Genomic DNA, 13,309 nt, shown 5'->3' with positions numbered 1-13,309 from the left:
CCCCCCCCCACCCCCCCTGCCTGTGTCCTCGGATGTGTGGCACAGGAGACGAGCCTGGAGTTTCGGGGCCAAGGGGAGATCAGGTGGCTCCGTCCCAATGCACACACTCAGTGTGTTTGCAAAGTGCTTCCATGTGTGACATATCCAGTCCGTGCCAGGAACCTGTTGAGACTGGAGGAGCAGGTTATCCAGAGCACTGGGTTCGTAATGGTCGGATCTTATCAGTCGGGTAAATACATCGATCCACTGATCCCAGTACTTGTTAGTTTAAAGCCTCATTAAAGTCTGATTCACCTCCTTCACAGTTAATATAGTGTCTGTGAGATGAAATATAATTATCTAGAGGCCTGACGCTATATTACTGTTTATTTTACTGTGAAAAGGTGCGTCTGATACATTTCTTTAGGTGTAAGGAATAAAATTGTGGAAAAATCTGTGATATTTCATTATTAAATAACACTGAGCTGTGGAAGCCCGCCCATAATGGTGTTATGATTGATCCTGAACCTTCAACGTGCCACAAACATTAACTTTATGTCTGTTTATTCATGTTGGTCATAAAAACAGCTTTTAAGGGCAATAACACAAACAAATTAAATTACTAATATGCAGTGAACTGTAGTTAATGCAGGATACACGTAAAAACGATATTTTCGATGTTGGCATTTTTCCAGATGTAGGAAACACCGGCCCAAGACCTGGTGGAGTAAAAACACACGAGTAAGTGTCGACCTGCTAACGAGTTTGTGTCAATCAGTAAAGGTTATGTTTTACACAGAAAGGTCTGTAGAGAGGATCATCCACTTCCCAGAAAGTCGGTGGTTTGACCCCGAGCTCCTTCAGTCTGCAGTGTGTGAATGGTTTGTGAGAGAATAAAAGTGCTGCGTGAACCATAATCACTCTCAGCCAATCTCATCATATAGTCAAATCATATAGAGATGATTAATAAAATGTTATTCGTAAGGTTTTCGGTAGTTTACAGACAAATTATACATTTCACATTTTGGCTAAACTGGCATTTTGTATAAACACTAGTGAAGGGAAACATGGTGCAATAATGTTTTTAGGATTTCCTGACATCCCATATCTTACTCAGGTTAATAGTGAACAGTTGAACACTGGTTTCCTCACATTTACACAGTTCCAATCAAGCGTCGTCTCTGCATAATTTTAGCAAATTCCTTTTCTTTCTGGAAGAAAACACTGACTCCACAACTCTTCAGTGTTTTTACTTTTGCATTAACCTCATCAGGAGCACATCGTGTTTGAAGGTACACAAGGACTTGAGGATTGAAACCAGTGGAAATGGGTCTGTACGGCTGTTAGCGTCTCTTTTCCCAGTATGTAGTGGTTAATATTAACGAGCTCGGGACCAGAGGAGTCGATGAAGAGCAAACTGCAGCAGCTCACAGCAGCGTCTCTCCCTCTGAACCCACAGGAACCTTCCAGTGATAATCAGGTAATTGCTGTATTAGCTTCTACTTCCCACTGCGTTGCTAATTATTTATCCAGCTCGGGAGCCGATGAACTCTAACACTGGGAATCAGGTATAATCTGACTCGAATAAGGTCAGAAATTACAGGGTAAGCTGTTGTGAAATCATGATTGCAATTAAAGAGCATTCTTTCCAGCGAGGTCCACATCCTCTGTGACCTCAGAGGAAATAATAAGACGAGGAGTAGAAAGGTCTGAGCATTTCAAAGGTTCAGCTTGAACCTGGGGTGCGATGTGGGAAGTCTTTTATTCTATTGCTCCTGGAATAAGAACCTTTATCCCCCCACACACGACGGCTCATTAGACCAGTCTACAGATGCAGCATTATGGTCTGTAGGCAGAGTCTCTGACGGGGGGGGGGGGGGGGGGGTGGGCTTCACTGGTTTTCTCTCCATATGGATACTGTGTGTTGAAATACTCGATATTCAATTTTAAAAATCAATCCAGTCAGGTGGTGTAGCTGGACCAGAAGGATGGAAACCATCTCCAGAAAACTGTCCTGCAAAAACAATCCTCCCTGGAGACATAAGCACAACAGATGAGCTGTTGTGTTAGAAAGTATCCGGTTGTGTGTTAGAAAGTATCTGGTTGTGTGATAGTGAGAGAGGAGTCAGCACTAAATGTCAAGCAGCTCTGAGGAACTTGACATTTACTGCTGCACAGCTAAAGAACAAGGAAATGCATACAGTTTCTTAAAACCAGTTCATGAGCGGTGAATGGATTCAGGTGTCAAACCAGTTCAAGTCGACTATAGTACAAAAGTCACTTGTGTTTACACTGTGGTTTGTCTTTGAGCAGGAAAACAGAAATGCTACTGAACCGATTTCCTTGACACTTAAACTAAAAGGGAGCAGATTTGTCTTTTTATTCAATTTCTTAAACCGAGAGTAATATAGAGCTCACCCCTCCACTGCCCTCAAGTGTTTGTTTTATTGTCTTGCAAAAACTACAGAATCGATTTTCTTTCTATCAATCAATCACATTTGAATGCCTCGCCTATATTCACAAATCACGTTGAACAATCTGTACAACATGCAACAGGCGTGATTAAGGTCAGAAAGATAATTTACAACTCAACTACATCGTTAGAGATGGAGAACAAAACCTGGAGATAAAAAAAAAAACACATTCTGAAATGTGCTGTGGTTCGAGTCCACACCACTTAACCACCACGACCCCGGCTCAGCTCAGCACCATGTGATGGATGTCGGCTCCTGCTGGCTTCTCCACCACCGACCGGCCATTAAAGACACCAGAGTGCAACACCAGCAACATGTAGCAGTCACGACGGGGACGAAACACTGACGCACAAAGCTCTGGGACCAGCTGGACACTGTTGTGCAGTGACTTGCTCGGAGTCTCCTTCCCCCCCCCCGTCAAACAGCTCATCCTTATTTGGGGAGTTTCATTGTCTAAACGAAAGGCCAGTCATCAGAACAATCCGTTTCAATTGGCTCAGCCTTTACACGTCGGAAGAGAGGCAGGTTCTACAAGGTGACTCGTTGGCTATTGCAGGATGTGGACAGCTCTGATTGGGTCAAGTTTAGATTGACAGCTCACTGACTGTCATTATGCAACAGCTGATAGTGGCTATTTGTTATGTTACTGGATTGGATCATCTGGACCTTTGGCGATGTACCAACACCGTTTTTGTTGGAATGTTATCGAACTGTGGATTAATATGAAGCCTGTCTTTTTTTCTACTTCCGGTCTGACTGAGACGTTCATTGTACCGGCTGTTGTAATCAGATCTTAAAATAGTTTACATCAGTAGAATCAGAAGAATCTTAGCTTTCTAACGATATATTGCATTAGTACCTAGCTGTACGACACAGTTCTTTAAATAACAATGTTTGACGCTGATCGGTAAAACAGCCGAGCTGTGGGTCGCCCACGTCCCACGGCTGGGCGACCCCAGTGATTTACTGAACAACGTCAAAACTGCACATAAACATAAACCCAGTCCATTACAATATTATCTCTTACATTCGCAACAAAATGATGATGATATTTGAGGTTTTATGATCTTTAAAGATTATTATTATTAATAATTAATGACAAATATTACTTCCTTTCTTATTTGAGGGTAAAATTAGACAAATATAACGTAATGAAATCTTTATATTTGTGGACAAACTCTATATAAAATATATCATACACACAAATATTGTTCAAAATTAAAAGTCTTGACATCAAAAGGAACACTTCAGAGTAATGTAAATAATAGTATTAAAAAATACTGGGAAATTTGTACTTAAATTTGTACTTACTCAAAATAAACAATAATCACTCACGTCTGAGACGTCACTGTGAGAAAACAACCAATATCCGTTTGACCAAAATTTGAGGAAGTGAAATATCTTACTGCTCTGGTCTGGAGGGACTAGACATCTTCTCAGAGCCTTCTGCACATTTGAGTCTGACAGGACGGATTAGAACAGTTTTCGAGCTGTTTTTAGACAAAACTAAATTTATTTCCAAATTTATCCTCACTGATTGTCTCACAGCAGGAAAATGCCTGAAGTTCTTAACTCTGATCTTAAGTTCAAAAGAGCGAGGGGAAACACAGATGGTGAGTTTTAAAGTATTATACTGAATACTGAGTGTACACATTGTTTTATATTATTATTATTATTATTATTATTATTGATTTAAGATGTTAAAACAGTGAGTTGTTCATTGGGAAATTGTTCATTTTCATAAGTCTTTGACTCGGTGGACTTGACTTCCTGGTTTTTCCGTTTTGTAAAACTGAAACATTCCAGAAGTCGGCAGGATTCGTCCCTTGTGTTTTTCTGTTTGACAGAAACATGAACACTTTTACCAGCAGAACATAAAAAATACACATAAATGTGTATTTTTGTGTTGCAGTGGCCACACCCTCTATGGATGAAGACACTTATTCCGAAGTCAAGATCTCAAAAGCTCAGCGACCTGCAGAGCTGCCTGGTGGGTGTTACACTTCTTTGAACTATTTTAAAAATTGTGTCACAAGTTTTTCAAAGGAAATAACCCCCAAAAAACTTTGTATTATACGAAAGATAATCTGCAGATCAAATGATAATGTGAATAAGTAAGTTGAAGCTATATCGTTCTATAATAAAGTAAAAAATAACATTCCTTAATAAAATGTTTTTTCGGCCTTTAAATGATTTTGACCTTCATGTAAATTGCATCAGTTTGAAGCCACTTCTGTGAATAAATGCTCATCGTTAGTTCAAGTAAAAAAGGAAGTTCAATTCTACTTGAAAGAATAAGACAGAAGGTGTAAAAACTATCTGCGTGTGTTTCCTGTACAAAAGTGTGAGGATAAGTCAGTGGTGAGAAAACAAAAACAAAAGAGGAAGTGATTGTATGAAAGGTCGTTGGTCCTTGTAAAAACAAAAGACATGAAAGTGGGACTTCATCTTTAAAGACTGTTATGAATATTAGACATTTATCTCTTCTGCTGTTGAACAGGCTCCAAACAACCTGCAGCATCAAACAGGCGATCGGGGGACACATCGGAGCGAGTGGCCCTGCTGGTCCTCAGTGTTCTCCTGGTAGCTTACCTTGGTTTAACCTGTGAGTTTAATTCCTAGAAGTACATTTTTCAGAATAAGTCATAAAATTTTTCCAAACACTTCTTCAAATTAAACCTTTTACTTTTAGATGTCTGTTTGTGTAGCAGAAAATCAACAAATGGAATTTAACAACCTTTCAAGTTAATGATTCTCCTGCTCGTCATCAAGAACTGACTCATTCATCAAATGAGTGTTTAACCTTCAGTGATGAGATTGTCTTTTTATAACCAGTTCATGAAAATACTCAAATCAAGAAGAGTCTCCAAAGGGTTCATGAGGAATGTGAGGCAAAACATCTCTCAGGTAAACTTCTCCATTTTGTTTCTGAAGGCTTTAAGGTTTCATCCGCAGCAAGGTCACTTTCTCTTAAAGTAGTTTCTCCACATCTCTGCTTCTTCTCTGTTCAGACGATTCAGATGAAAGTTACATTTTATTTAACAGGAATCCTCAGTGGGACAGAACCGTGCAAAGTGGAGCAGCCAACTAAACCTCCTTCAGTAAGAGGTAAGTCACAAATTAGCATCTCCTGATGATGATTAAAGAAACAGTGAAGGACTGATGGATACAGTCACTTCAGCTGAGTCTCAGTTCAGCGGCTGCTTCCTTCAGAGGACACGGTCGACCCGACCCACGAAGGAGACTTCCTGGTGGGTCGGGAACAGAACCAGACTTTTTCGTCTACAAAGGATTTCCATCCTCGTGTCTGCCCTTACTGCTGTTACCTAGCTGTTCCTTGGTTTATTTGAACATTTGTCCCATTAGATGTTCAGTTAAATTAAACCATGATAACGAGAAGCATCGGACGTCTCAATACCTGCCGGCTCCATCAACCTTTAGAAAAAGGGTTTGTCACTAAGTGCAATGAATTCTGGGAAAAGTTGTGACAGGAAGGATCCACCCATTGGAGCCTTTGTTTCTCTGGGTTAGACGGATGCATTTGTCGGCCCCATTTGAAGGAGCCTCTGATAAGGGACAGCGTAGTCACTGCCCCTGGATTAAGACACAGCTATTGACTGTCACTGAAGTTGCAGAATAGCTGCCTTGCTCAAGGGAAGTGTACCACCACCCTTTCAAACTCAAATTGTCATCAGTCTTTCAAAACTCTTCATATTCAAAGTCAGTGCAGCTTCCAGATCTAAAGTAACCAGTGATTTCCTTTGCTGTTATCTCTCCAAAGAGGAAACATGTCCGAGGTGCGAAGACTGCTGGGAGCCACATGGAGGAAAGAGATATTTCTTCTCCTCGGATACTTTAACCTGGACTCAGAGTAGAACACGCTGCAAATCAATGAGAGGAGACCTGGTTGTGATAAACAACAGAGAGGAGCAGGTATAAAACACTGCTGCAGGTTGATAGTATCATATTTTATAACATCGTCACAGATAAATCACCTTCTCCTCTTCAGAAATTCCTTCATTCTAGACTGAGTGTAAAAATGGACAAATCCGAGGACAAGTTCTGGATCGGACTGACATACTCAAAGAACGAGGGCAAATGGCTTTGGGTGGACGACACACGACTGAATACAAGGTCTGTTATTGAGGAAATACTTTTTGTCATCAATGTCAGTATGAAGGTTTTCATGGATCCGGTTCTGTGTTTCCCAGTTTGGTGTTTTGGCGTAAGGGCGAGCCAAACAACAAGAAAGAGGAGAATCCGGATGGAGAGGACTGTGTGATGATGGGGCAGAATAAAGGAGACACAAACCTAAAGATCTGGTTCGATAAATCCTGCGAATCGTTTCAAAAATATATTTGTGAGAAACCAGAAGAAGCATGTGCCTGAAATCCAGTTGGATCAGTTTGAGCTTGAGTCCTCAGCCACTTTCACAAACTGAGGCATGAAGCTTTATTAATGAAGATCTTCTCCAGACACAAACAACTTTGAATAATATCTAGAGTCTCATATTTGTTTCAGTTTTCTTATTATTTTAAAGTCCCTCATATAAAATCTATGAATATTAAAAATGTAATATAATATCTCCTTCTGTCCTGTTGAGTCTATTCTGAGTGTTTGTGTCCGAAACTAGAGATGGAGAACATCTCAACCTCCTCTGGAAAAATGTTTACTGACATTTATTAATGTGGTGAGAAGTTATTTTGAGTCATTTTCTCATAGACTTCTATAGAAAGAACCAGTGGAGTTGCCCTCTACTGGTCGGGTAAGAGAATACAAGTTTAAGGCAAGTTTCTGCATTGGCTTCTCTGTACAGACCTGGAGTCAGTTCTTATTTACTCTCAATAGTTTTGCCTTAAAACATGAATGAAGAAATATGGTTTCGCTGCGGGTGAGGCAGAGATCCAAGTCTTTCTCTATCCGGAGAGATGGGAAGGAAAATCAAACATAACTTTTCAAAACTTTCTTCTTTATTCCAAATGAAATGACGCAGATCTCAGGTCAGAACTGAAAGTGTTGAAATTCAACCGACTGAAAGGAAACAAACAATAAAACATGAATGTTCAGCGACTGGAGAGAAGTTAACTGCGTCAGAACCGGAAGTCTTGATGAAGATGTCTCTACTTCACAGTTTCTATCAGAAAGAATGTCTTTAACAACTGGAACGACAACATGTGGACGTGGTGTTGTCTGTGGTCCGTTGGGCCGAAGCTCTGCGACCTTCTGTCCTGCAGCTCTCGTTCATATTGAATTTTTGTTTAAACGATCCAGTCAGGTGGTGTATTTGGACCAGAAGGATTGAAACCATCTCCAGATATGAAATCTGTCCTGCAAAAACAATCCTCTTTGTAGACATCCGCAGAGATGGAGAACAAAACCCTGTCTTTGCTCTGAGATAAAAAAAACAAAACACATTCTGAAATGTGCTGTGGTTCGAGTCCACGCCACTTAACCACCACGACCCCGGCTCAGCTCAGCACCATGTGATGCATGTCGCCTCCTGCTGGCTTCTCCACCACCGACCGGCCATTAAAGACACCAGAGTGCAACACCAGAGGAACGTAGACGTGTCATTGTGACAGTCTCATGCTGCTTTGTTACTGGTCGACTAACACAACGCGTCTATCAACCGTGTCTCAGGAACACAACACTGGCTCTGGATCCACACACAGTAAAGACTAATGCAGGGATTCAATTAAAATCTATGAATAGAAAATAAATCCAGCTCCTCTCTCTCTCTCCCAACTGAAGAGAGATCTGAATCTGCAACGGCACCAATTCACACCTTCGATTGGCTTTTCTATAGCAGCAGTTGCAAAGGCTCATGGGTAATGATCTTGTTGCCATGCGAACTGGGCAAAAATAAAAATATACTCTCTCTGTGTTCCATCAATTTAAACTGAAGGCTCTGACATAAAACACATGATTGTTGGGTCTCATGGATAAGACGAGGCCCCTCCCTCTTTACTCTCCTGATGAGGACACGTTATTTATCAGTCACTTCCTGTCATGAAAACATAAACACTGAAGCGTGTGACACATCGTGACCGAGCAGTTCTTCGAGCAGCATCCTTCTTATTGTTTAAACTGATGAATTAATAAGCCGATCTGATTACAATCACTATATCTTCATGGAGCTAATTTCATCGTCGGGGCTATTAAATTACATAATCAGAGCGACGGAGTGTGAAGAGGGAATAAACACCCGGTGCTCTATTCTCACAGAGCTGCAGGAGGACGCCTCGGTTTCTCGGCTGTCGAGCAGATACACACACATGTGCACGGGAGCCATCCCATAATGAGTTATAGAAAAACCGCCCCTGTGCAGATATATATATATATATGTGCAGTAAGTGGATGGAGGTGATAAACAAACCTGAGCTCTGGCACCACATGGTTCATGCATCAAGCCAGTAATTAGGTTTCGAAGAATGTCGGCGTATATATATATATATATGCAGCATTGTACTTTTATATTAATCGGAGGTGTTTGGAATAAATGAGGCTCCCGGCCGGGCCCGGTAATCATCTCCAGTCTGTCCTGAAAGGTCTTTTAATTATCCGGCCCTTAAAAGTTTATTTTTCCAGATTCCCAGAATGAAGAGGAAGAAGCTCTCAAAGATGCAAATAGTGAAAAAGTATATTTATTAAATGGTGAGTGGGCCGGGGCTTCACTGTGTGACTCACTTTGCTCTGGATGTATCACCCACACTTGTCAGTTACAGCATCGCACATTGTTATTATATTACTATTTTTAATATAGCTCTGAACTTTACACGATATCTCATTCGCACAAATACTAAGCAAATAACGATTGTACAGGAACCTCAGTTATCTTTGCTCTCTTGGTATTTCTATATCGTATAGATTGAACTTCTGGGTGATGTTTGTAGGGACATGCTTTGTTTGTCTAACATCTCAGGCAGGTGGGGTTGTGTTTCCATCACACATTTAAATATAGTGTATTGAGTTATAAAGGTTAGTTATTCTAGGAGACAGAAAACAACAAATTGTACAATTTAGGTGGAACACAGCGAAACACAATTTCCATTAAACTGTTGTAACTGTGGTGTTGAACTCCTGCAAACTACATCAATACCTTCAGTTGTATAAATAGGATTTTAATGCACCAGGGGAAATTATCAAATCAGAAAAAAGGTCTAAAACCTCTAACTTACACGTCAACATGCTGGATCCATAAAGTGTGATAACAGCAGCCGAGTGGAGACACTTCAGGGATTCTGCCAAATCAGAAACAGCCCGGACTGGACCAGTTTTAACAATCAGTCAATACTGGGAGACTGTAACTGTTTTATATTGACTAGACTGTTTGAATCTTGATTTGTTGAGTCAAGAGATATCAGTTGAAGTTCTAACCCTGTCACTGTGTGCATTAAACATCAGTCGGGATCTAACTGTCACATGTGGAGATGATTTTTGACTGAGATGAGTTTAAATCAAACCTAATAAGCGTGTTATACCCACTGGTTTTTAATGTATATTAAAAGTGAGAGAACTTCACTGCTTAACAACACAAAGCACAAGCTGCACCCGGAGCCCGGCAGAATTGAGGAGGAAGGTTCCAGCGGAGCACAGTTAATTTTTCCTCCTCCTCCTCCTCCTCCTCCTCCTGCTCTATTTCAGGAAGCTGAATAGAGGGCACGCGACTCCTCTCGCTTGTCATGATTTATGGCAAAGTAACAGTCTTGTTAAAAGAGAACTCCAATTACAGATCCTCTTCACCTGGTCGGGCTTTCGTCTCCACACCGAGAACTCCTCCGGAAGCTCATTTGGGTCAGAGGAGCCTCCGATGACCACGGATCTAAATCACAGGGAGACTGGCCGTTGCATGAAAGACTCCCCCCCCTCCTCCTCTTTTCTCATGTGTAACACTTTTGAGCACTTCTCACTCTGGACAAATGATTCCCAGTGTCCCTCGGTACTCTCAAGCTTTTGAGAAATGTGTAAAACATGTCAAGATCACCGTCGCCACTTTCCGGTGACCTCGAAAAAGCCTTTTTTTAAGAAGCTGTTATGTTTCAGTTTCTCTTAAAAGGTGCAAGTTTCGACCTTTGCTTGACAAAAGCATTGTAACTCAAGCAGACAACGTTAATGTTGTCCTATTACTTATGCAATTATTGTTGGCGCTTGGCCGTGATGGGTCATTAAAAACTAAAGGGAGTCTTGTCTTGTGTGATGGAAAACTGGTTTAATGGCCCTCAACTCAAATATCACCTTGAAAATGCTCATAATTCCTAAATCTGTCAGAATCAAGAGTCGATGACAGCAGCGCTCGGCATGTGTGCTGTGAGCATTGTGTCTCATTAATACCTCTATGAATAAAAGCAATTAGGGTTTTGTGTAGTTTATGAATATTCCTTTTGGAGCCTGAGTGTGGGGGGGGTGGGGGGGGCGTCCGTGTGCTTTCAAAAAGTTTTGGATTCGAGTTAATTAAACACATGCGTCTCTGATGGTAATTTGCTGCAGTCGCTCTGACGCTGGCCCTGGGTTTTGCACTGATTATGCAAATTTGTTTTCCCGCAGATTTCACATACATTAGAATAATGGTGATTTAACATCGGGCCGGGCTCAACTGTCCTCGAATGTTCTGTTAATTGTTGTTGTTTGTTCATTTCTTTCTTTCTCTCTCTCTCATTTTCCTAAAAGTTCCCACGGTCCATCCTTCCCTCTCCCTCCAGGTCTGCAGTCCACGTTGGAAACTTATCCTCACTTTCTAGAACCTCCCACATTATCCTCGTCTGAAACCCAAAGTGTGTGTCTCACTTACAGAGAAATCTGGTTCCCTCATGTTCCAAATGATGAAAGTCACATTTTAAAAAGTAGGAAAGGGTTGAATTGGTCCTTTATCTCACATTCCGTCTGAATCAGGCTCATATTTCACAATGCACCAAGTATCAAGGTCTGTGCCTCACCCGCTCAGAATCGGAGGAGCAGTCATTTTTCCTCCTGTTATTACTTGCACTATAAAATACACTCTGATTCATTTTTCAAACCTGAATCTGGGAAGTGAAGTTAGAGGCTGAAATGTTCTCGTTGTCAAGGACCGACGTTTAAGGTGAACCTTGGGTCCATCCCCTGCTTTTTAAAGTCTGAGACGGAAGTGAAAGTGGGGACCTGATCAAAAAAGATCCTCATAATCACCAATGCCTTTGTTCTCAATATCTAAAACTTAAATTGGAAAGTGAGGATGGTCGACATTTCCCCCAAAATGCCCCCTGCCCCCCCCCCCCCCCCCCCCCCCGCTGCCCTTTCATTCAAAGACACAAATTGGAAGGTGGGGACGAGCTGAACTATCGTCTCACAGTTATCCACTCTGTCCTTTCTGTCAGAGTCTAAAGCTGAAATTGCAAAGTGAGAATCAGCCGAAATGTCCTGACTTTCCACAAAATGTCCTCCTTCCCAAGGTCTGAAAGTCCAGACTGGAAAGTGCAGCTCCATTAACACATGGTGAAAATGAAATGATGATTGTTATCTGGCTGGTTCGTTATTCATATACTCACAAATGCATAAATTATATTCCTCAGACCTAAAAAATACCTCTGCATGATAAGTTATCTGCATATCAACACCACAAATGCACAAAAATATTAATTTTCATCCATAAAATGTAAAGCAAAAACGTGATAAATGTTAAAATAATGCAACAAATTCAATTAAAACCAGAATTTGATGAGAGAAGCCCCAGGGCCATGAGGAGGACGAGTTGGACATTTACATGAGACAGTCTGTCCTGCTGGACGCCTCGTCGACTACATTAAGAAACGCACATCACTCCACTTGTAAAGGTCTCATATATTGCGGTGCCGCTCCGAGCGAACTCACGTATGTGCCACGTTTCGTAACTTCCATCAGACGGTTGCACTTATCGTGACAAAGTACCCCCCCCCCCCCAGTCTGTAGAGGTACATCAAACCCGCAGACGTTAAGAAGCACTTTATCTAAAAATAGGGCGGCTGCTGGAGATCCGTGGGACGTGGCCGAGCGATCACTCACATTAAACACTTGTCACACACGGCAGAGGACGTCTCTCCGTCTCTTTTGCTTGTGGCCAGGACCGTATCATTAGATTTCTTTGTGCGTGGCCTCAGTGCTCATAGCCCTGACTGGAGAAAGCTTTCACTGAGGTGCAGTGTGTCATCAATATGCAGAAGATAGTTGGTGATTGTTGCAGTTTGGACTTCAGGATGAGACACGGGTAGAGTTCACAAAGAGGTATTTGAGAGAGGGAGAGATATTGTGAGGAACAAGAGGTAGAAGAGGTTCCAGGGTCCTTTGAGTTTACTGGTGAGTGTGGCAGGGGAACTGAGAGGGAGCCAGTGTGTTAGGGTTCAAGCAAGCAGGGAAAAAGTTTAAAAAACAGGCTGCAAGTCAATTAACTTGACTGAAGCATTGATTTAACAGAGGATCTGATTAAAATCTGACAGAGTATTAATGTTCGAGTCCTTAAAAGCTGCAGAAGGAGCTCGTTTAATCACAAAATGCATCTTCTTGATCCGGTGGAGCAGCTTGAACGACATGTTTGCATGAAACGGTGAGAAACTGGCTTCAAGCTTCGTCTCCTCTCGTCTTGCACCATCAACTGCACCATAATAAAAAGACACAAGTGATGTTACAGTTCTCTACCAGCTGCTGTTTGGTGTTTGCATCAGTTGAAGATGTTAGAAGCAGAAAAGGTATCAACCGAAGTTATAAACACATTTTAAAGCCCATTATTTTCATTATTCTGCCTCCGTGTCGGACAAAGACAGGATTGAAATACAATTTTTCTCTGATCCCTGGTGTAAACATAAAGTAAGACACAACATACAAGTACACACATTTTAAGTACTGACCTT

At 41.5% G+C, this 13,309-nt stretch overlaps 1 protein-coding gene across 2 annotated transcripts; it reads left to right on the top strand.

The window, feature by feature from the left end:
• Positions 1-3,877: 3,877 nt before the first annotated feature.
• Positions 3,878-6,988, top strand: LOC133960956 (C-type lectin domain family 4 member E-like). 2 transcript variants are annotated; one of them, XM_062395848.1, is made up of 8 exons: positions 3,878-4,066; positions 4,366-4,443; positions 4,954-5,058; positions 5,289-5,360; positions 5,499-5,561; positions 6,235-6,386; positions 6,463-6,587; positions 6,665-6,988. In XM_062395848.1, exons 1-8 carry the CDS (start codon positions 4,009-4,011, stop codon positions 6,840-6,842), a joined length of 831 nt encoding a protein of 276 aa, XP_062251832.1. In that variant the 5' UTR covers positions 3,878-4,008; the 3' UTR covers positions 6,843-6,988. The 2 variants fall into 2 exon arrangements, with proteins under 2 accessions (XP_062251832.1, XP_062251831.1); XM_062395847.1 differs by having other exon boundaries at positions 5,289-5,561.
• Positions 6,989-13,309: the final 6,321 nt, after the last annotated feature.

Source organism: Platichthys flesus, chromosome 9 (assembly GCF_949316205.1).
Source record: "Platichthys flesus chromosome 9, fPlaFle2.1, whole genome shotgun sequence".
NCBI lineage: Eukaryota > Metazoa > Chordata > Actinopteri > Pleuronectiformes > Pleuronectidae > Platichthys > Platichthys flesus.
Note: the sequence above shows the minus strand (reverse complement) of the source record. Positions and strands in the feature narration are given on the sequence as shown.

Coding starts and splice junctions, on each gene's coding strand:
- LOC133960956 (XM_062395847.1), top strand. CDS start 4,009: ATGCCTGAAGTTCTTAACTCTGATCTTAAGTTCAAAAGAGCGAGGGGA. Junction 5,059..5,288: donor AGCTTACCTTGGTTTAACCT/GTGAGTTTAATT, acceptor TTTTATAACCAG/TTCATGAAAATACTCAAATC. Junction 5,562..6,234: donor TAAACCTCCTTCAGTAAGAG/GTAAGTCACAAA, acceptor ATCTCTCCAAAG/AGGAAACATGTCCGAGGTGC.